At 38.3% G+C, this 24,442-nt stretch overlaps 1 protein-coding gene across 8 annotated transcripts in view; it reads left to right on the plus strand.

Annotated features, from left to right (window-relative positions):
* Positions 1-24,442, plus strand: part of Rnf13 (ring finger protein 13) — a 99,382-nt gene that overhangs the window by 36,836 nt on the left and 38,104 nt on the right. For all 8 annotated transcript variants that reach the window (NR_130743.2, XM_030252608.1, XM_006501458.4 and 5 more), the window contains 2 exons: positions 6,504-6,629; positions 23,319-23,406. Coding sequence is in view for 7 of the 8 variants with exons in the window: in XM_030252608.1 (XP_030108468.1) it covers positions 6,504-6,629; positions 23,319-23,406 (214 nt within the window). In the remaining variant the exon portion in view is untranslated. The remainder of the gene's footprint in view (positions 1-6,503; positions 6,630-23,318; positions 23,407-24,442) is intronic.

A 24,442-nucleotide genomic window follows, 5' to 3' on the forward strand; every position in this document is an offset into this window, starting at 1 on the left:
CCCTGTCACATCCTCCCTGCTTCTATGAGGGTGTTCCTTCACCCACCCACCCACTTCCACCTCCCCACCATATAAATATTAACCACATATTTTGGTGAAATTCTTACCAGATAGGAAAGGTAGAGAATATTGTATAATATTTTTGTTGCTACTTTTCATCTGTGTTGAGATGATACTTATCATGGAGGGAGAAGGTTTCAGAATATTTGTGGTGCCGGGAATGGCAGACACCTACCTCACTAACTACTGTGCAGTTTGATTTTCCTACTTCCCCAGTGTCTTTCAGAAATTTCCACAGCAGCACCTATAAAACTAGTTTGTCTCTTGAGTGCTACATAATATTTTATGTTATAAGTGATCATAGCTATTTCTTATTATAAGGTATTCTGGTTTCTCTTCCTCTTTTTCTTTAGTTATTACAGTGACATGTCTATATAAATGCCTAGATATATAAATATAACCTGTTGAATCTGTTCAGTGTCACCTGTATATGTAGGATTTCAGGGCTGACATGTGGTATTGCATAACCAATTCCTGGGACAACTCTTTCTCCTGTTCTATTAGCCTGTAGTTCTTTGCCTAGTGTGAGGCCTGTTGAGACAGACATGCCCACTTCTATGCTAGCATGCCTATGGTGTTGTACTTCAGGTTTTGATTAGGCAGCCATATTGTTGAGGTATCACGGTTGAAGCGTCTCTCTCATTTCTAGTAGGTACAATCTCACAGCAGATTTCTTGGCCCTCAGTACTACAATCCTTCCGCCTGGGTTTCTATTGTTTGAAGCAGAACGGTGAACCAGATCCTGCTACACTGTCATTGTTGGGAAGTAGATGTTAACTTAGCAATAATATATGCTACTTATCAAATCCTTTAACGATAAATTACCCCAAATTTCACACTTGAAGGAATTACAATGAGTGTCTTTGGAACTAACGTGTTAACATTGTATAAACTGTTCTTTCCTTTTTCTTTTCATATCACAGTGAACTTAAAGTATATTGGTTTAGAAACTTTTATTAATAAGCTTTTATGTTCTTAAAATATTATAAAACAAATTCATTTCTAATTCTTTTAAATTTTTTCATAAATGTTTTTTATTATTTTTTGCTTATTTTATGTGTATAGGAATTTTGCCTGCATGTATGTCTGTGCCACTCTGTGTGCCTTGGTGTCCAAGGAGACCAGAAGAGGGAATGAGATTCATTGTAACTGGAATTAGAGTTGTGAGCTGCCATCTAAGTGCTGGGAACTAAACATAGGTCCTTTGGAAGAGCAGTCAGTGCTCTTGACCTCCCATCTATGTCCCCAGCCCCAGAAATAGCATTTTAATAATATAAGGTTGGCTAACTTACAGTGATTAGTTTTGGCATCTCAATGTATTCTTTGAAAAATTTTAGATCATTGATAGACTTTAAAAATATCTTACCAGTTTTTATTAAAATATAATGAGTTTGGGGGGGAGGGTATGGGGGACTTTTGGGATAGCATTGGAAATGTAAATGAGGAAAATACCTAATTAAAAAATATAATGAGTTAGTAAGCTCTATAATCAAAATAAGTTGCTGGGGAGAATTGTGGTAGAGTGTACTAGGGGAGATATAAATTTGAGACACTACAACTATGGGAGATTTTTTTTTTTTTAGATTTTTTTTAATTAGGTATTTTCCTCGTTTACATTTCCAATGCTATCCCAAAAGTCCCCCATACCCACCCCCACAATCCCCTACCCACCCACTCCCCCTTTTTGGCCCTGGCATTCCCCGGGAGATTCTTTTAATCTTTTGATCCAGTAAGATTTAATCTTTAATTACTATATACCTTCTGATGTTTAGAAAGTATGAGTGTCAGGCTTATAGGTAGGCATATGGTTTGGAATATTTAGTATATTTTACCCTTTGTTTTAAGAGAAGAGAACATTGCTTAGTAGCAAATTTGTCTGAAATGTATTGAAACAATTGTGATGGGTTTGCTGGAGACTTAATTCACTTTTCTAATGATGGGTTAATGTTTAGAACAGTATAAAAGGTGGTAGTTTTTGTCTGTTCTATTTTGTCATAGCATTCAGATCAGTTGGCCCTAGTCTGGTTTTTGTCTACTAGCAGTGACCATGTCATACAGTATTTGTTTTCTGTAACTACCTTCACTGTTAGAATTACTGCATTCTACTGGTTGCGCCATTGTTTGGACTTCATTGTATTTGCGTTTGTTTATTATTTTAAAATATTTACTTTTGTTTTATGTTCATGAGTGTTGTTTTTGCATGGATGTATATATACTCATGACCTGAGCTTGGTCTCTCAGATCCACAGAGTGGAAGGACAGAACCAACTCTCAGAAGTTGTCCTTTGACCTCCAAACATGTGCCACGTTATGTATGTTCATGTGACATTGACTTCTTCATCCTTCCACCTACACCTCTCAAATGCTGGGATTGCAGATGTTTACTCAGCTGCATGCTCAGCTTATGCTCAGCTTCCCTGCTGCCTCCTTCCTTCCTCCTCCCCTTTCTCTTCGTCTCTCTCTGTGTTATTCTGTCTCTGTGTCTCTGTCTCTGTCTGTCTGTCTGTCTGACTGTCTGTCTGTCTGACTGTCTCTGTGTCTGTCTGTCTGTCTCTGTGTCTGTCTGTCTGTCTGTCTGTCTGTCTGGGCAAGGGTCTCCTTGTATAGCCTGGGCTGGCCTCCAGTGTTGTATGTACTCCAGGCTTGCCTCAGACTCATATTGATCCTCTTGCCTCAGCCTCTCAAGTGTGGGAATTGATTACAGACTTGTAATACCATGCATAGGTTAATATGATTTTTATGTTCAGGTTATTTGACTCTTTCAGTTAAAAATTGGTAGCTTAAGCTATGTTGGAAATGTCTGGTTAGTTTTTAGTAATGTATACTACCCTGTGACCTAACTTTTGAGAGTCTGTGACTCTACTTCTATAAATATATTTTTTATATATACATACATGTGATCATTGAAAAACTTGACTATAATGTTTATCTTATTTTATTTTTTGCCTTTTGGATTTTAAGCTCTTCTTTTATTAAATTTACTTTTCACTTACATAATACATCTTGACTGCAGTCTCTCCCCCACCCCAATTTACTCCTCCTAGGCACTGCCCTCAAGCTCCTCTCTCTCCCACATCCACTCCTTCTCAGTTTTCCTTCAGAAAAGACTAGGCCTCCCAGGGATACCAAGAAAACATGGCATAACAAGTTACAATAGAACTAGACACAAACCATATCAAGGCTGGGCAAAGTGACTCAGTAGGAGAAAAAAGGTCCTAAGAGCAGAGACAAGAAAGAGTCAGGGACAACCCCACTCCCACTGTTAGGAATCCCACAAAAATATCAAGCTAACAACCATAACTCTGCATAATATATGCAGAGGACCTAGTACAGATCTGTGCAAGCACAGTGGTTCCCAGGTCAGTCTGTGAGCCCCGATGAGCCCTGCTTAGTTGATTCTGTAGGCTATGTTCTCATGATATCCAAGACCACTCTGGCCCCTACAGTTCTTCCTCCCCCTCTTTCGTGGGGTTCTCTGAGCTTAGCTGAAAGTACTGAAATATTCACCAATAGTGGAATAAGTTGTGATATATGTCACATTTGAATACTAACTAGAAATAACAATATATATGTTTAGCAGTAGGGTGAATCTCAAAAGTATTGTTCAGAAAATAGTCTACAAAAGCATTCTATTCTGTATGCTTTTGTTTGTGTCAAACATAAAATTAGGTAAAAACAAATATAAGCTGTTGGAAGTCCATAGGGTGTCATTCCCTCATGGGAACACTGACTAGTAGGGAGCATCTGAAGTGCTGTTAATGTTTAATTTTCTGATACAGTATGGGTAATTCAACACGCTGAAAGACATTTATACATTTTGTTTTATGAATATCATAGTCCTAAAAGCTTTTATCACCTGTGAATGTACCATAACTGTGTTGTATTATGCATTTAATTGTGTGTTTGATGGTCTTGAGACTTCAGTTATCACGCACTCTTGTTTTCCGCACCCTCATTTACTCATCAGAAGATTAAAATACAAAGAAGAGAAAATGGGCATCGAGTCCCTCAGTTTTGTAGTTCCTTGGGCTTCCTTCATGTTAAGTAGCTTTGTAAAGCACTCCTGTTAGAAGCCAGGTGTGAGAAGATCCTCAGAGCAGAGGAAGTGTTATTTTAGTGAGGAGAGATTGGACTGGAGAGTGATACCAAGCATGGGTTCTGGCTGAAGGTAACATCTGGGCCACTCTTATTTCAGGCGCCAGAGAGTTCTGCCAAGTTGGAAGATGACTCTGCTTTCTGATAGGCTTTGTTCTTGAAACAGACTTAGTGTGCACTTAATTTTAAGTGACTCATATTTGAGACTAGTAATAGAAAGCTATTTTAGCAAGTTATGCTCTTTAGTATATTCCATAGGAATGATAATAATTTAGGACACGTCAATCAACTTAAGCAAAAAGATTATTTTAGGGACTTTTAGTGTACATGCTTTTAAGATTTATATATTTCTTGTGTTAAAAATAGTGCATGATTCATATGTAAAAAAGGTGTATAAGCAAAAATTCTCCTCTATTTCCACTCCCCTATTTTGCTGGTACGTTTAACCTCCTGCGTAGCTGGGATCCAAGCGTGTGCTAGAGCTCCTGGTTCCATCGTCTTCTCTTGAGTTCTACGCCTTCTTCGTATGTGCTGAGTTTAACTGTTATTATAAATGAGTTAAAAATGATTTACAGCACCATGATTTGGCATTACAGTGTTTGCAGAGAGGCATGCAAAAGATTTGGGGATTCAGATCGAGGGTATAAGCATATATGAAGCATATAGCCACTTTGAAAATGGCCACAGTTTTGTTTCTGGGACATTCAGATCCAATGTTCTTTGGAGTCAAGAGAGAAATTCTGTGGGTAAATGAAGAACTAGTACTTATACTTTTCATTCCTGAAGCAGGTGCAAGCACTGTTTTTTACCATAAGCCAAGCAAAGCTTTTTTTTTTTTTTTTAAAGAAATCCTTAAATCCTATGAGTTGCTTCAAGGGGCTAGTTCTGACACCATGCAGAACTTTGAAGATATTATGCCATAGCTTTCTTTGCTTATTTCTTTCTAAAAAGTTTGATAATTTTAGGTGTTTATTGGTTCACTATGTCAAGATCACTTGGTTTTTTGTATTTTAGCCTGTTAATATGACTTTTTAAATTAATACATTTTCTGATATTAGACCATTGTACATTTTTGGGAAAGCAATTTGCTGCTTTAAGATTTTTTTTAATTTATTATGCTAAAACCTTTGCAATTTTATATGTAAGTACACTGTAGCTGTCTTCAGACACCAGAAGAGGGTTTCGGATCCCATTACAGATGGTTGTGAGCCTCCATGTGGTTGCTGGGATTTGAACTCAGGACCTCTAGAAGAACAGTCAGTGCTCTTAACCTCTGAGCCAACTCTCCAGCTCCTGCAATTTTAATTTAAAATTTTTTAATTTAAGAAATTTTAAATTTTTTATTTAAGTTAATATGTAAGTTGATGGATTTCATGTTGACATTTTCATACATCTGTGTTATTATAGTCTGTTCTTCTTGGTCTCCATCTCTACTGCTTTCTTCTTGCCTGTCATCTTCCTATCTCCCAAGTAGTCCTTCCTTCTACTAGGGCTGTGTCGTACATATTGCATTACCCTCTCTTCCCCCTTCTCCCCATCCCATTAAATGTTTTCTCTACTCCTCATGGTTCCCTTAAACATATGTGTGTGTGTATCTGTCTCTCTCTCTTTCTCTCTCTTTCTTTCTCTCTCTTTCCCTTCTTCCCCTCCCTCCTAGATCGCAAATATGAGAAAAAGCATAGACTATTTCTGAGTCTGGCTTATTTTGCCTAATATAATATAATATAACCTGGAAATGTCAGGACTTTACTTTCCTTTATAGCTGAGGAAATTCCATTGTTATCACTTCATTTTTAACTAATGCATTCCTTTACTTTCTCTCATGTGTATAGTATGATTTTAAAAATATTCACCTCATTTATGAGCTTGATTTCTGTTTTTTAACTATTAAAGCCAATGTAAAAATTAATATATTTGTACATGTCTATATACTCAGAAGAGTACTAACATAGAAAAATATACAGCATATTTCATTTATAATGTAATGTGTGCCCTTTCGTGTTTGACAATGTAAAAAGTAAAAGCTAACTTAAAATTTTTTCTTGGTTTAGAAATGTTGTTGTTAGGAAACAGCACCAACATACTAGGAGTGGCTATCTTTGGTGTAATTGACTTATGTGTAATCCTAAAAATGTTCTGAAAGGCTGAACTTTTTTAAAACAAAACCCATGAAGTGGTTATGAACCCAAATTCTACTTTAAAGGTTCTGGGGTTGTAAGCAACTGTGCCTAGCAGAAAGTACACCTAGAATAGTGTAAAGCATTGAAGCTAATGCAAGCCGTCTGAAGAGGGAAGTTAACTCACTTATCGCGTGAAACAGAAATAACTTGTTACTAATTCCTTTTCAGGGTTTTCTGATTAACTCAAAACCAGAGAATGCGTGTGAACCCATAGTGCCTCCACCACTGAAAGACAATTCTTCCGGCACGTTCATCGTGCTGATTAGAAGACTTGATTGCAATTTTGATATAAAGGTAACTTTTTTGATATTATTAATGTTTTTAGTAATTTACATTCTCCATCAAGAAAGATATGTCAGTGCATTAAATTATTCAGATTAAAATAAGAATGAGGCCAGCTCAAGGAAATAGAAGAGAAGGGTGGGAAAAATTTTTACTTGAATTTCATTTGTTTCAAAATGAACTTTAAGTATTTAGTGGCTAGTCGGAAATGAGAAAAGGAAGTTATCCTAAGTTTTGGGAGGCTTAGTTTTAGCAAGACTGAATACAGATTGCTACTATTGGTGCTAAGAATTTAGGTTGGTTGGTTTTGGTTTGTTTTTTCTTTCTTTCTTTCTTTCTTTCTTTCTTTCTTCCTTCCTTTCTTTCTTTCTTTCTTTCTTTCTTTCTTTGTTTCTTTCTTTCTTTCTTTCTTTCTTTTCTATTTTTCCATCTAGAGCTGTGATTTAATAGTGAAATATTGCTTGATTCAATATAAGAATGGCGACTTAACTTCATCCTTCAATTGTACACCTAAGCTTTTATGTTATGGATAAAGTGATTAACTTTCTGTTATCAACTTGGACATGAAGATTTCTTCTGTAAAACACTTATTCTGTCCCTGTACTGGGCTTTGTCTCCCTACAACTGGGGGAGGTCGACATTTCAGGTAGTAAAGATAGAACTCACCTTGCTTCTGTATTTATTCCCATTTAACAACAACAACAACAGCAACCACAACATAGACTCTTTCTGTAGCTTTGACTGTCCTGAAACTCTCTGTAGACCAGGTCGGCTTAAGAGGGATCCATCTGCCTCTGCCTCTCCAATGCTGGTCTTAAAGTCATGGACCAGTAAGGCTGGCTGTCACTATTATTAAAAGGAAGTTTTTTTTTTTAGGCCAGTTATGTCAGCTAAAGTTAATTTGAACAAAGCAAGACACAAATGATTTGTGAGTCAAAGACTTTCTAGAATCACAACCGATTGTGAGAATTCTACTCAGCACCACAATCAGTCAGCAGTGATAAAGAAATAGAAGTAATGCATGGAATGGGGCTTAACTGGCTACAGTTGGTCAATCAACTGGTCATTTGAGGATAGCTTAGTTAGCCTCTGTGGATTCTGCCATCCTCAAAGCTCAGTACTGTGATAGAATTCTGCATGGTTCTGTCTACTGGATCCAGTTGGGAGCTTAGAGCAAACACTGACCATTAATTTCATGTAAGGCCCTGTTACCAGTGAGGCTCTGAGGTGTGGTCTCTGTTGTGGGGTAACTGGCAGAAGAACCGTGTGAGTCTATGTGACATGAAATCTCAGTGTTATTTACTAGATATATTCAAAGTTCCCTAAATAAGAATAAGTTAGTGTGCAAGTCAGTTGGGGTTGCTATTCTCAGGGTCATCTATGAAGCTTTAACTTAAGCCACTTCAATATTTGACCCAGAACTAAACTTGGTACAAATTGTCCCAGCTAAAATAAAATACAACAGAATAATTTTTTCTATAAAAAAGTAAAACTAAACCAATGATATTGACTCAAGTTTATTAATTTGTAACTGTAATTTCTGACTTAGCACAGTCTTCAGTAAAAAAGAAGCTAGGATGTTTTGTTGTTTTATGTAACTTTTCTTATTAGATGGAGATTGGCTACAGTTAACTTAGAAATTGAGGGGACTACTGTCATTGCCTATTCATTTCTAAGGATGGTTGGGGCAGGCAGGCATATTAGCTTACTATTTATTTTCTATACTGTATCATGTCCTCACCATGAGTCTGAGTGTGTCTAACAGATACCCTGCCTTCCACCTCCCATCTTTAACTCTGTGCTACAGCCATGCTCCATGTGGGGCATGTTGACAGCATTCTTGTGTCTTCCGTCATTTCCCCAGTCCAGCCTGAGCACTATCATCCATTTATATGTTACTAAACATGCTACTTCCTCTGGAAGCTTCACTTTTCTTTATCCTCCCGAGCTTGCTAGTAGAGGCTCATTAAATCAAGCCATGCAGCAATTAGCTTTCTGCTTTTGTGCATAATACATCCGTGAAGAATATATATATGATGCAAGAGTGATGGCTTTGTAGTCAGAGAGTGTATGGCTCTTGTAGAGAATCTGAGTTTAATTCACAGCACCCACATTAGGAAACTTCTAAATGCTGTAACTCCTGCTTCTAGGAATCTCATGCCTGTAGCCTCTGAGGGGACCAGCACTTATGTACACATATGCCAACACAGACACAAACATATTTGTTAAATTTAAATCTAAAAGTATATATGTGGAAAACTTGTAGAAATGTTTAAATTAAGCCATTTTCATTTTAGGAGGGAAGATGTTAACATTTTTCCCCGTTAGATTTTACCATATAAACGGATAAAATTTTTAGTTGGTTGTACATGTTTTTTAACTATTATTTTTTCTTCAAAGATATGCTCAGTGACTCCGGTGGGTTCGTTGACTTTTACCTTCTTCATACTTCTGTTAGATACGGAGGCATCAGCTTAGGGGAATGTGGTTCTAATCAAGGACTGAAAATACATTTCATACATTTGAACCCCAAATGCCTAGCCAGACCTTGAATGTAGGATCCAGTCATCAGGTGTCAGCTGTTGGTATTACATATTTTTTCCCATTTTAGATATAACAATAGAAAGATAGCAAAAATGGTCGTTTTAAAGAAATTTAGTTATTGGTAAATGACATTTATTTAGTGACTCAGTATCAGTTGTAAAATTCTACTATGGATTGAAAAGGTCAGTTTAGTTACATTAGTAGGTGATGTAGAAAACGCAGGCTATTCCTAATAGTAATACTTATTGACCACCTATCAAGGTAATTTAAGGAAGGGCATATACCTCAAAGAGAATTTCTGATAAATAAGTATCAGCGTTTGATTAGAAATCACTGTTTTCCATCTTCCAGATGGATTATTATATACAGCTTTATGTTACATATAGAATCTGATTATTTATAATGTAGATATAGAATCTTCTTTTCAATTTTACATAATATCTTTCTAGTAGTCAGTAGTGGTCCATTTATGTCTATTTGTAATTTTGTATGAATGCCCTGGCTTAAGCAAATGGTAGAAAACTAACTTACTTGTATGCTGTCCAAACACAGGACACTCAGATGCTCTGCTCTGCCATAATGAATAATGTTTAGGCAAGAGAGAGACAACTTATGCCACCAAATTATCAATATCTTGTAAAAGCAACTTATAGGAATGGGTCCAAGATTCCTTGGGGGACAACTTGTAGGAGTCAGTTCTCATCTGCCACCACCAAGTTCCGGGGTTACCTCACCGTCAGGCGTGGCAGCAGGCACCTGCTTGCTGAATCTTTTGTTTTAAAGATAAGGTCTTAATATGTAGCCATGCTGGCATGACATTTGCCATGTAGTTCAGGTTGGTCTTGAACTTGCAGTGATCCTCCCGCCTTCATCTTTTATCTTGAGCTTGAAAAAATCTTGTGAAAGGAAACATTGTTACTTCAGGCCAGGGAAAACCACAGAAAAGCATTTTCTACTTCTTTTTTGAGATAGAGTCTCATTATGTCTGCCTGCCTCTGCCTTTTGAGTGCTGGTGGTGTGTACCACCATGGCTGGCGCATTTGTCCTTCTTTTTGTGAAGAAAGAATATTCTTCTTGTCCAGTAACAACATTTTCCTTCCTTGCTTGATGCTAGTTTATGGTTTGTTTTTGTTTTTAAAATTTGGCTCTTTAGCATTATAGCTAATGTTTTATGTAGTTTTGGGTATTAAATTTTAAATATAGGGCCTGGGACAGCAGAACAGTGAGTGGCCATTGATGGACACTTGTACTGGCGATGGATCACTGGGATCAACATTCTGACTGTAACTGCTCTGTCACTGTTGTTTGTCAAGGACAATGTGAATCCCGGTCACTCCCGACAGCCTTAGTGGGCAGATAGCAAACACAGATTTCTTTTGGTCATGTTAACGAACTTCTCGAGCCCTGTGTTCAGCGATGAGCTTGCTGCAACGCCACCTCTGCTGTCTCAGCCTGAGAAATATTGAGATTGGTTGGACTAGGAATCCTGTCAGCACACAAAAAGTACTATAAGTATAAATTTACATAGATAGTTAATTTTAGTATTCATTTAATATGCATAAGAACCTAAGAATGCCATTTGTAGACTTGGAATCCTAGCATTGAATGCTTAGGCAGCCTTTTCAATAGTCATTAATTTGAGCTGCTAAGAAATTACTGAATTCTAAATGTCAGGTTGTGAAAGGGCTGTTCTTAGGTTTAGTTCTTCCTTTCTCTACTACAGAAAAGAATATGAGGGCAGAAAGACAGTACTGAGCAGTTTGCCAGTGTGAGGACTGAGGCAAGGGGGCGCTAACATTTGACACTTACTGAAGAGAGAAGGCCTGCTGGTTCGTCATACTCATGACTAACTGGAGAAGTTCAAGTCATGTCCAGTGCCCTTTACTTGACAACACTTGGAAACGTCAATATTACATGAGGGACAGTTTTGTCTACAATGACTGAAGAAAACTTCTCTGGCTCTGGAAGAATAAAGCCACAGATAAAAGTAAAGTTTATTTTCCTGATATGTGTCTTGTAGGGTAAGAGTTGAATAAATAGATATCTTTGTTACAATTTAAGCAGCTCTGTTATAGATATTCTCCTACAATTGAAATATATATAATCAGGATTATTCATTTTTCATGAAATGTAAAGTCTCACATTCATAATATTCCAAGCCAGGGGAACAATTCAAAGCTTTTAGGCTAGGCATTTATTCATATACAATTCAGTCTCAAACTAGTTATTTCTGGTAACTTGGGCATGGGTGGTAAGCAAAACCTGAGGTTACAGCAGACCAGGTTCAAACTTAGAGATGTGCCTGCCTCTGCCTCCTGAGTGCTGGGATTAAAGGTGTGTGACAGTGTACCTGACCTTTGTCTGGACATTTTAGAGTTAATGTTTACTTTGATCACGCTATCCATTTCTTCTACTTATCTTTAAGACCTGAAATTCACTTTTACATGTATTTTAATTTCAGTTAGTGAGGTTTATCTCTGAGCCTTTTGCTTGGTGAGTTACAAATGAATGGAGATAGAGTAGGAGGAATGGTTGAAGAGGGTGAGGACGAACTAGGGGGACCCTGGGTCTGCTCTGTGACCCTGAGTCCTAAGGGAATCTGTTTTTAAATATTTGCTTGCTAATTATATCCATGTCACTTGAGTTTGTTTCCACTGGCTAACTTTTCTCCAGGCTCTATTTTCTACTTCTTTGTGTCAAGTGATTTTGTTATGTTTTATGTAAAGGTTTTGCTGCCTTAAAAAACAATCTGTAATTTGTTTTGGTTGGTTATTTGTAGGTGAGCTTGATCCTTTTAGAATTTAAATGTATTAATCAGTGGTAACCTTTATCCTTAATTACCTTTAATTACTGTTTTCTGTTGATAAAGGTATGTTCTTCTTAGTGTGTCCTTTGAGTGTTATTTTCAAAGAAGGTTTTCCTTTCTGGTCAGAACTTGAACTTTTCCTAACTACCTCGAGTTCTGGAAATTGGTCAGTTTATACTTTTTCCCTGGGTACATCTGGGATGGATTATCTATATGGGCTCATGGAGTTTTGTTTTAAGCATGTATATTTTATGTTCAGCTAAAGATATAAGGGAATGCCATGCAGATTTCTGGAGTGGTTTCTTTGCATTCTGCTGTGTACTATGTAAAGTATATACTCTAGTTAATAAATTCAAATTTAAGCCAACACAGCCTCTATTAATTCACATCTTTGTATTCATAACTCAAAATCTACTATGCTCTATATTGCTTTGATCCAACAGACTGATCCAACAGAAAGGTAGGGCATATAAAAGTAATATTGCCCTATAATTAACTATGTTGAAATAGCAGTGATCTAAACTTAAGGCTTAAATCTATGTGACCTTGGATAGGCCTTCTTTCCATTCCCTGGACATTTCCTTAGAGTTTCAAACTGTTAACTTTGTTTACAATAAAGGCCTTTTACCTTTCTGCATTCCTGTGGTCTAAAATCTTACTTATCAATTGTAATGTTTTCAGGTGCTGCTCAGGAACCAATCTGATCTCATTTAGAGTCCTTAGCCATTCTTTGAAGATAGAGACTTCAAAGCCACTAAAATTAATAATAATAATAATAATAATAATAATAATAATAATAATACTCAAACCCCCCAAACCCCACAATGTTAAAACAAATCACTAAAGCCCCCAGTGGAACTGCAGCTATTCCTAGGAGCCCCTGCAGTTGGGTTTTTGGTTTGTCTTACTTCTGATTTTCTGTTTTCCTTAATTCCAACTTTCCTTTATACTGGTTGGCCCTATAATTTTTTTTTTGCATGGAGGCTCCCAATCCTGATTTGACTTGAGTCAGGGACCCTATGAGGAAATCCTCACACTGCTGAGGGTGGCAGTGTGGGCCTTTGCTCCACCTGCCTGTCCCTGCTCTTTACAGTGCTAGTTGTTAAGCCTGTCTGCCTGTCTGTGGTAGTCTCCTGTTTTTGATCTTTTTCGCCCATCATTTGTTAAAATATAAGAAATTATTCTTTATGTAGCACATGTCAGTGTCTTAGTTTGTGTTTTACTGCTGTGAACACAAACCATTACCAAGGCAACTCTTATAAGGGTGACATTTAATTGGAGCTGGCTTACAGCTCAGAGGTTCAGTTCATTATCATCAAGGCAGGAGCATGGCAGTGTCCAGGCAGATAATGGGCCTGGAGGAGCTGAGAGTTCTACATCTTGTTCCAAAGGCAGCTAGGAGAAGACTGGCTTGGCTTCTAGGCAGCTAGGATGAGAGTATTAAACCCATGCTCACACTGACACACCTACTCCAACAAGGCCTTACCTCCTAATAGTGCCACTCCCTGGACCAAGAATATACAAACTATCATAGAGAACAGTTTTTAATTTGAAGTGTTGGTTGCATTCAAATAAAAAATTTACAAATTTGTTCAGTTTAATACAGTAATTGTTCTCTAAAAAAATATTTTTCTACCTCTGTTATGTTTTCTACCTCTGTTAATTATTTTTGCAGGTTTATGATGTAGATGTGTATACATATTTGCTTATTTATCTCTTGTCAGAGTAACCACAAACTATATTTAACTATTCCATAGGCATCAGAGGATGTTGGAAACGATAGGAAATATAAAAATGTGTTCTTTGAAGTTTGTTTTGAAAAATATATCCAATTTTATTCAAAATACTGAGTTAATAAATGAATTTATTTACTGTAAGTGTTTAAATGTTTGCCTCTAGTTTTTTTCTCCTTTAATTTTTTGAAAATTTTTATTATTTTCTTTATTTACATTTCAAATGTTATCCCCTTTCCTAGTTTTCCCTCTGAAAATCCCCTATTCCCCCCCCCCCCCACTTCCCAACCCACCCACTCCCATTCCTGGTCCTAGCATTCCCCTATACTGGGCATAGAACCTTCACAGGACCAAGGGCCTCTCCTCCCATTGATGACCGACTAGGCCATCATCCTCTGCTACATTTATAGCTAGAGCTACAAGTTCCACCATGTGTTTTCTTTGATTGGTGGTATAGTTTCAAGGAGCTCTGGGGGTACTGGTGAGTTCATATTGATCTTTCCCCTATGGGGCTTCAGTCCCCTTCAGCTCCCTGGGTATTTCTCTAGCTCCTTCATTGGGGACCTTGTGCTCTGTCCAATGAATGACTGTGAGCATCCACTTCTGTATTTGCCGGGCACTGGCAGACTCTCGCAGGAGACAGCTATATTAGGCTCCTGTCAGCAGGCTCTTGTTGGCATCTGCCTAGTGACTGGGTTTGGTGGTTGTTTATGCGGTGGATCCCCAGGTGGGGCAGTCTCTGGATGGTCCTTCCATCCGTCTCAGCTCCAAACTTTGTCTCTGTAACTCCCTCCATGGGTATTTTGTTCCCTATTCTAAGAAGGAACGATCCACACTTTTGGTCTTCCTTCTTCTTGAGTTTCATGTGTCTTGCAAATTGTATCTTGGGTATTCTAAGTTTCTGGGCTACTATCCACTTATCAGTGAGTACATATCATGTGAGTTCTTTTGTGATTGGGTTACCTCACTCAGGATGATATCCTCCAGATGCATCCATTTGCCTAAGAATTTCATAAATTTATTATTTTTAATAGCTGAGTAGTACTCCATTGTGTAAATGTACCACATTTTCTGTATCCATTCCTCTATTGAGGGACATCTGGGTTCTTTCCAGCTTCTGGCTATTATGAATAAGGCTGCTATGAACATAGTGGAGCATGTGTCCTTATTACAAGTTGGAACATCTTCTGAGTATCTGCCCAGGAGAGGAATTGCTGGATCCTTCAGTAGTACTATGTCCAGTTTTCTGAGGAACCGCCAAACTGATTTCCAGAGTGGTTGTACCAGCTTGTTTGCCTCTAGTTTGATTGGTGTGATCTCTTTACCCAGTAAACCTTGCTACCTCTCAATCTTGATGTTCTGAGTGGTCTTCAAGCAGGTCTTCAACCTGCTTCTCCTTTTTTTCTCTCCTTACCCCCTGACTATCAGCAGTAATAAAAACTAATTGCCATAAGAACATATTTCCTATGTGCCAGAGCTGTGTAGGTACTGTTTTAAGAGTTTTTGCATATATTAACTTGTTAATTCTTCAGAACAACATTCTCAGATGGGCATTAATTTTATGGAAGTTACTTACCTAAATAGCTCTATCTTGTCTAAGAGCAGCACTCAAGGCCGAGTCATCTAGTTTTGAGATTCTGCTGCTCCAGTTTCCTGCCTTCCAGGGACACCCTTCTCTTCAAGTCAAGTAACTCTTTCTGTTTATAATTTGCTTTGGATTATGTCTTTTAGTATGCTGTTGGCTTGTTATTGCTCTCTTTTCTACAAGAAAAAAAAATCTCTTCTATGTCTTTCTATGACTAAATCAAATTTTCTCTATTGTAGACATTTAATTCAAGTTCCATAAAATGTGCTGCATGAATATTTCATGCTGTAACATTTTCTTCTTTTAAGTTTCTACTTTACTGCAGTATTTTAACACATTTCTTCTAGGCACATGTTGTTTATTTAATAAAGTTTCGTTTTTCCTATAGATTCCTAATATTAATGTACCCAAGTCAGTTTCAGTTTGCTTCCCAGCCTTGGTAAGATGCCAAGTGCTGGTAGTGATCCTGGCTTAGTCCTGATCCATCAGCACATCCCACTGTGCTGCTTAGCTTTCCTATAGTGCTACCTTAAGGAACCCCTCTGACATAAGCAGTCTGTGAAGAGAAAATGCACGTTTCAGTCATAGTTTCCAAGGATTCTATCTATGATTCTTCGGCTCTGTTGCTTCTGGTTGGGAGCATGTGGCAGAAAATGTGCTTGCTAAACGGGATGGAAAAGAGCCCAAGGGATAGACTAGTATTGGACAGTCCTCCCAAAGGCAAGCCCCCACTAACCTAAAAGATCCTGTTAAGGTCTTCCTCTTAAAGTTTCCACCACCTTTTAATAGTGCCAAGCTTAGGACTGAGAATTTAAGAATATGAGTCTTTAGGATATTCTAGATCCAAACCACAGCCTTAAACTTCTCTCTAACCTAGTAAGATGCTGTTCCTTGTCAGCTCTGCCCATATGTGACAGCCTGTAGGGCCGATCTTGCCTCGCCTCTAAAATGTAGAAAAGAATGTCCGATTGTAGGGCCTTTGGAGATAATAACACAAATGTCTAGCAAGGAGAGCTTCCTTTGTTCTTACCACTTTTGTTCTGGAACGTAGCTATCTATGTCATATTAATAGCTTCCCAAGTCCTACAGCCCATGAGTCCTTCATTCATGGTCATTTTTAGAACACAATCACTTCTTTGTTCTTATAAGGTGTTTATATTATTTTAGTGTTGCTATTACCAATTTATTCAAACTGAAAAAGATAAACTGTTGTATTGTTTCCAGGATTTCTTTTGCAACTTGTCTCATCGATGACTTTATCATTAGAGTGTGCTATCTTCTGATACACTGCCTATTTATAATAATAGTTCCTTATTTCCTTGAAACTCTTTGTTTGATGCCACCTGGTCTACATAATACAGTTGCATTGAATTTGTTGACTAGATTTAAAATATTCAGTATATTCACTGCAATTTGAACTAATAGCTCTGACCAGTCCTTTAAAAGGTAGCTTAGTAATATAGTTCATTAGGTTTTGCATGCATTTGTTATTTGTGAGGGCTGTTTTGGATTTCGGTTTTTATTCAGTGTGATTTTTATTCATGAATCTTTTCATTCTCTGCTTCCATCTGACACCATATGTTTGAGGCTGCATTTTATGAATGTAAAACCATGCACATAATTACTAAATGATTTAGGTTTTATTTCGGTTTCATGTGTTCTTAAAAATACCAGCTGCTGCTTAGTCAAGAATGTAATTTAATTTGACTGACACTTGAGATTTATAGTTTCTAAATGTGAATATATTTTCCTTGTTTGTTTTCAAAAGCACTTTGGTACATATGTTAATGTGTTGCTTGATTTCTCTTCACTTCTTCAATTTAAAAATCAATAAAAATTTTTTTGGGAGGGGAGATTGTTCAACTTAAAAAACATTTTTTTAAATCTATCTATCTATCTATATTTTTTATTTTAGCTTTTATTTTGTTAGCTGAAACAGCTTTTGATAGTAATATAATTTTGCATTTTATTTGTGAAAACAGTTGCATGCTAGATATGTGAAATAAATATTTATCTTCAGTTGTTTAATAAGGTCTTAAAAACTTAGTGGCTGCTTTATTTACGTATATACCTAACATGCTGCTGTTAACCCATCCATACATGTTGATGTGTTAATAACCCGAGAGTGAGAGTTTGGAGAGATGTACTGAAAAATAAGTTAAAAGTTTTCGTTTTCCAGCCCCGGCTCCCAGAATGATGTCTCTGAGACTAATTATTATTAAATGCCTGGGCATTGGCTCATTCCCTGGCTAGCTTGTAACTTATTTAACACATTCAAACTATTGTATGCCTACCACTTGGTTAGTTACCTCTCCTTCAGTCCTGGCCCGCTTCTTCCTTTGCATCTCCTCAGCATCTAGCTCTATTCTTGCTCTAATCTCTCTCTGCCCCTCCTTTTAGTCTGTCATTATTTCCCAGAATCCTCTTTCTTCCTGCCAGTATCCCACCTCCTATTTCCTGCCTCAGCTCATTGGCCATCAGCTTTTTTATTGACAGATGATGCTTATAAGATGTTCTCTCTGCAGCGATAGCTCAGCAGGTAATGTTACTGCTGTAAGCCTGGCAACCTGAGTTCAATCCCCTAAGCCATGCAAAGGTGGAAGAGATCTACTCCTGAAAGTTGTCCTCTGACCCTGACACTTACACGGTGGCGCACTGTGCACTCATGTTCCCATACACAGCCCTAGCACCACCAGGAACAAGAACAAGAACAACGAGTACAGTCCAAAATAATTTTGGAGTGAAAAAGCATCTTAAAAACAAACAATACTTTGACTCTTCTCACCAGAAAATGTTATAGGTAGAGATCTAAACATGTAACGAGCCTTGGATAAACTGCTTTGTAATTGGGATGGTACATGTATGCAAAAGTTTAACATGTGGCATGGTTTAAAATTAGTATAATATTAGTACTTATGTAAATAGAGTGATGAAAGTACTGGAAGCAGGGAATGGCTGGTGTGGGAAGAGATGTTGTATAGAAAACATGAGTGCACTTCACAGTTAGTGTGGACATTTAAGGCTTTCAGAAGATAGAGCCGGCTGGAGATCTTGGAGAAGCAAGATAGCACCTAGCCTCTTTGTCTGTTTAGGAAGACTGAGGCGCCGGTAAGGACAACAGTGCTTCTGACCCATCTTTGATCTCTATTGTGCATGGCATACAGTGGTTTCCATGGTGACTTTGTCAGCCCTAACATGCTATGTCTTTGCTCTCAGAGAAGTAAAGTTAGCTTTAAAAAAACTCTTTATATCAGCAGGAATTGCCTTTTGATATTGATTCAAAGTTTATTTCTCTGAAATTGTGTCTATGGTAAAAGGTGCTTTTTTGACTGAAAAGCAGTGCTTCTTGGTTACTTGGCTAGCTTTTGGAAGAAGAATTAAATTGGCTATTGAAGTGTCAGAAAAGCTAACAATAACACCAACAAAGCTATTGGATAAAAGTTTTTAAGTAGTAACTAGTGATGTCTGAAGAAAGTCTCCTGTAGTGGTAACAGAGTGAGTGAATGACTACTCAATGCACGTGAGGGCTGGAAGCTTGCAGCATTCTTCTCTAGGTGTCCATGCTTGCACACAGTGGCCTCTCTGAGGAAGAGGCTCTCGTGCTTTCTCAGATTCAGCTAGTAATAAACTTAGATGTTAATAAAATCCACCTTAAAATAATAAATGTAAGGTTTTAATTATTGACATCTTCTTTGCATGAGTACAGAATATGCTAGGTTTGTTACCCAGTAGGTTTCTTGTCATTGTTCCTAACGTTAAAGTTGTTAAGAGTTCTTCATGCTAAGGGTTCTGTGTCAGTGAACTGTTTCTTTTAACTAGTTCTTCAGGAAATCTTTCTTGTCCAATTTTGCCAAGCATGTGACCCTGTAATCTAAACAAATACTTTATTTGCTTAATTCATTCAGTGACATTTGATTAGTGATGTTCTACTCTGTCAGGCTATTTTATAGACGATGGGGGCATGAATGCGGACAAAATATTCCTGTCTTAAGACACTCATATCTCATAGACTCAATTTTTAAAAAATAAGATCATTAAAATTATTGGATTTATTTTGATTTCCTTTGGTGGTAGTTTTAGAGAAATCACAGGTTATGTAAAGAGAATTTGCTGTGCGAAGCTGATTTGCCATGAATCCATAGCCTCATTCTTTTTAGCTCTTTTGTTAGATTTAGAGAATGGATAATTAGACATTGCTTTTATTCTTGAGGACGCAACCCTAGGCTTTCCTTGACTCTTTGGAGCTTGGTGTAGGTATTATTTCTTACATTTCGGCAAGTTTCACTTCAGTACTGCTAACCAAAATAAAACCAATATTAGATCTAGGAATTCTTTTTGAAAAATTAATTAGCCTGCTTATAAAAAGTATTATTATAAAGTAATATATCTCATGAGTTTCTTGACATTAAATATTTAGTATATAATAATGTTTGTAGTTTTTAGATATAATTTGTTTTAAAACATTCAAAATTTAGAAAATATATGTTAAGACATTTATGTTTTATTTATTTACTTAATAGCATGGTTGGTCACTTTTCAACTCCTTTGTGTTGGAAACTTGCAACACAACTAGCTACTACCTCATGGTCCTCAGTTAATATTTTAGAATCTTTTTGTTGAAATCCAGCTTTGATCCATAGTGGTCTGATAGGATGAGGTGGTTATTTCAATGTCCTTGTATCTGTTGAGATTTGCTTTGTGACCCGTTATATGGCCAATTTGGGGAATGTTCTATAAGGTACTGAGAAGAAAGTATATTTGTTTGTGTTTGGGTGAAATGATCTGTGGGTATGTCATAGCTCCACTATTTCTCTGTTTAGTCTTTGTGTGGATGACCTGTCCATTGGTGAGAGTGGGCTACTGAAGTCCACTATTGATGTGTGAGGGTCACTGTTAGGACTTAAACTTTGGTAGTGTTCCCTTTATAAACATGGGGGCCCTTGCATTTGGGGCACAGGTGTTAAGAATTGAAAGATCATCTTGGTGGAGTTTTCCTTGAGTATGAAGTGTCCTTCTCTGTCTCTTGATTAATTTTGGTTTGTTAGATGGTAGAGTGACCACACCAGCTTGCTTCTTCATTTGCTTTGCTTGGAAAATCTTTTCCAACCCTTTACTCTGCAGTAATGTCTATCTTTGAACCTGAGGTTTGTTTCTTATATGCAGTAGAAGGATGGTTACTGGTTTTGCATCCATTTTGTTAGCCCGTTTCTTTTCTTTGAAGAATTGAGTCCATATAGACATCACGACAATGCTTGTTAATTCCTATTATTTTGTTGGTGGTGGTGATGGTGGTTTGGTGTGTGTGTGTGTGTGTGTGTGTGTGTGTGTGTGTGTGTGTATGTGTGTGTGTTTTGGAGTGGGGATTTAAGGGATTTATTAATTTCACCCATTTTTTTGGTTTATCCTTAACTAGATTTCTTAAAGGTATTTGTTCATTTCCTCTTTAAGAACGAACCCCTGTGATCTTCCTAAAGTTGGTTTAATGTCCTTTTCTGGTTTCACCTGTGTTAATATATTGCACTGGCTGTTGTCGATTATGTTCTTATGCTGGTGTCTAGGCATCTGGGTTTGGGGCAATTATAGGTCTAGGTGCTGGGTGCTGATTTTTGAGTTTGTCTTTGTTGAATGGCTGATTTGTTTGTTTTGTTTTGTTTCCCCTGCCTTGGCTTCTGTTTCCTCTCTGGTCTTCTGGCTGGAGTAGTCTGTGCTTTAGTAGAGGGTCTCCATCCAAGTTGGGGCTGGACTTCTGGTGTGGCCTTTGGTGGAGCAGGATATTCCAGCTTGAGTTGGGGACTGGAGTCCTGGTGTCCATGAGCTGGGGGTTTTCCAGAGTAGTTGCAAGTCAGGATAAGGAGTGGAGATGCAGAGTGTGGGCTGGAGGTGGGCTAGGTAGGCACTGAGGAGGTGGAGGCTGTCTGTGAGCAAGCAGCCTGCTGGGGTTCAGTATAGACTGGAGGGCCAGGGGGCTTCTGCTGGAGCTGTTGGCCTGGGTTCTGGTTGCTGGCTTGGCCTCTGGTAGAGCAGCAGGCTTCCTCTGGGATTGTGGGCTGGGGTATGGTGATGAGAGGGGGGGCAGCATTTGGGGTAAGCTGGGTGGGTACTGAAACGGTGTTGGTGGTCTGTGGGTGGGGCTTTTCTGGAGTTCTGGCTATAACCTCTGGTGGAACAGGGACTTCCACAGAGTTGTGGGCTGGAATCCTAAGTTGCTTTTATATGCCACATTTCAACGTGTGAAATATGGTTTTAAGCATTTAGAAATATTATTTCTATGCCGCAGACCCCCTGGGTCCCTGTGTCTGCGTGGAACGGGTCTCTCGATCAGGTGGGCAAAGCGTAGGATTAAATTGACAAACAGACACACACAGGAGAGGTTGTGTAGAATCTGAATGTAATGTCAGGTTGAGCCTTGGACTTTTTATAATACAGAATTCCAGGGTCAATATGTCACACCAGACAAGGTACACTGAAATTTACCAGATACAAGAGAATGGAATTTGCAGGAACTAGATAAATGTTTACAATAGAGATTATCAGCCCTGCCTAGGATCAGCCTAGTGCCAGGCAAGAGTTTCACACTTTAGTGTTAAAAGCACCAGGGGGTAATTACTCTTGGCAGGCCTCAAGAATAATGTAGTGTCACGGACCCCTAAATTCCTAGGCCTTGTAAAATCTTATCTAGTCTGGAGAATCCCCATTTGTCAGGAGAGTATATCAGCTTGCTATAGGTATGGAATGTAGCCTGTACTAAAGATTTTTATCTCAGTGAGATTCCCAGGCTCTTTCTGCAAACCAACTGAGCTAAAGGCCGTTTTATTGTAATGCTTAATTAGTTACTGAATAGGTTAAACTCCTCGCTGTAATCTGGGATCTTGGAACACTGGGAGAGGCTTTAGCTATGTCAGAATTCAATCTTAAAAGGCACTTATAATAGGGTAATGCTTAATAGAGGACATGTGGATCCATACACTAGACTAACGCGGGAGTGGAAAATTAATGTATGGGTTAAAGAGATTAAAGAGAGTGCCAGACTCCAGGAGGGAGTTTCCTTGAAACTCTTTTCCTCAGGGCCAGCTTCCAAGCCTCCACTTGTCAAACTGACTCAACTGGAGAGCGTGGCTTTCGCCAGACTCCAGGAGGGAGCTTTCGTGAAACTCTTTTCCTCATGAGATAGCTTCCAAGCTTTTGCCTGTCAAGCTGACTCGACCAGAGTGCATGGCATTTCTATGTATGAGGACATTTAGGATACTGAGGATTGAAAAAGAAAGTAGAGCTGCTTAGACAGAAGGCTTGGAAAATTAGTCCCTGCCCCCAACTGTGAAGCCGGATCTCAAGCACCCGTGTAAATTAAGTATTGGGTAGTGTAGCAGCCTTCCTATAATCTCTTCATTCAGGCAAGGACTTGGGAGAGGGGACAGTACAGAAAATCCCCAGGGCAAGGTGGCTACCCATGTTAGTCAGATCTGTGAGCTCTGGGTTTAAGAAGAGACCTTGCTCCAGTACAAAAAATAGAGAGTGATCAAGGAAGACAACTAACTGCTGCTCTCCAGATGTACTGACACACAGATACACTTCTCCCTCTCTCCCTCCCCCCCCCCCCCGTGTGTGTGTGTGTGTGTGTGTGTGTGTGTGTGTGTGTGTAAGTGAAACATGCATATACAGGTATTTACAGAGGAAGCAATTCACCGGAGTCTATACCGCTCGTAAGTATTAAGAAGGATTTGAAAGCCTGATGACCTGTGATTCCTCAGCCTGATCATGGCAAGTTTCTGTTTTGGCAATAGATTTCTTTATTCTTTTGAATCCTCTTAACACTTGTGCCACATCCCTGGCCTTTATTTTCTTGAACTCTCTCAAAGCTCAGAATGAAATGAGAAAGCATCTAAAGACCTCCTAGGTGTTCTCCTATAGGCATCTACATCTTTCAAGAACATCTACGCTTTATTCTCACAGATGCACATGGTGTGCTTCTAGGCAACTAGTGTAGGCTTGTTGTGACCATCTTCCTCATAATATGACTGTTTTCTTTTCTGCAGGTTTTAAATGCACAGAGAGCAGGATACAAAGCAGCCATAGTTCACAATGTAGACTCTGATGACCTGATTAGCATGGGATCCAACGACAGTAAGTACAGGTATCACTTCTCTTGTCTCCTGATTGACAGATCATTTGAAATGAAAGTTAACAAAATTTCTTTACTCCTTTTCTGCTTATATAGTGATGTCTCTTCAGTATCAGATAGTTCTTAGGTCTTGGGGTACTCTTAATTCCTAACCAAGGTTGAATTGACTTGTCTTTTATCTGAACAGTTAAGGGTTTTTGTTGTTTTGTTTTTTGTTTATTTATCTGTGGATATTTTCTTTCAAAAGAAAATAAATAGTAATGTAGTTACTTGTTAAGAATGCCATGGAAGGCCTGTAAGATGGTTTAGTGAGCAAAGGCATTGCAAAAGCCTTAAAGTTTAGTCTCCTTTAACCACACAGTGATAGGATAAGAATCCATTCTTGAAAGTTGTCCTCTGCCCACCACATGCATGCAGAGGACAGACAGATAAACACACACACAGTAACACACACACACACACACACACACACACACAGTAACACACATGTACAATGAATAAAAGTGTAGTTAAGGAATGCTGTAGATTCATTTTTGTAATTTATTTAGATACACATATTAAAGTTTAAGATGTATAAGTGCTCTTGACTACAGAGTCATCTCTCCAGCCCCTTCACCTTTTTTGGGAGATCAGGGAGTTCCCACTGAACCTGGAATGAACTGATTAGGGAGATTGCTGCCAAGCAAGTCCTTGGGATCCTCCTGACTGTCTTCCACTGCAGGAATTACAGGGCTTTTAATAAAAGCTTTAGATACCCAAACTCAGATCCTTATAAACAGAGCAAACATTTTATCCATTTACCCATTTCTCTGGCCCCTGAGTGGATGGATAGATGGATGTTGTTTTGCTTGCTTTTCCTTCCTTCCTTCCTTCCTTCCTTCCTTCCTTCCTTCCTTCCTTCCTTCCTTCCTTCCTTCCTTCCTTCCTTCTCTCCTTCTCTCCTTCTCTCCTTCCCTCCCCTTTTCCTTTCCCCATCCTTCTTTTCCTCCTCCTTTTTATTTTTATTTTTTTTAATTTTTGTTTTTGAGATAGGGTTTC

Source organism: Mus musculus, chromosome 3, assembly GCF_000001635.26.
Source record: "Mus musculus strain C57BL/6J chromosome 3, GRCm38.p6 C57BL/6J".
Classification (NCBI taxonomy): Eukaryota; Metazoa; Chordata; class Mammalia; order Rodentia; family Muridae; genus Mus; species Mus musculus.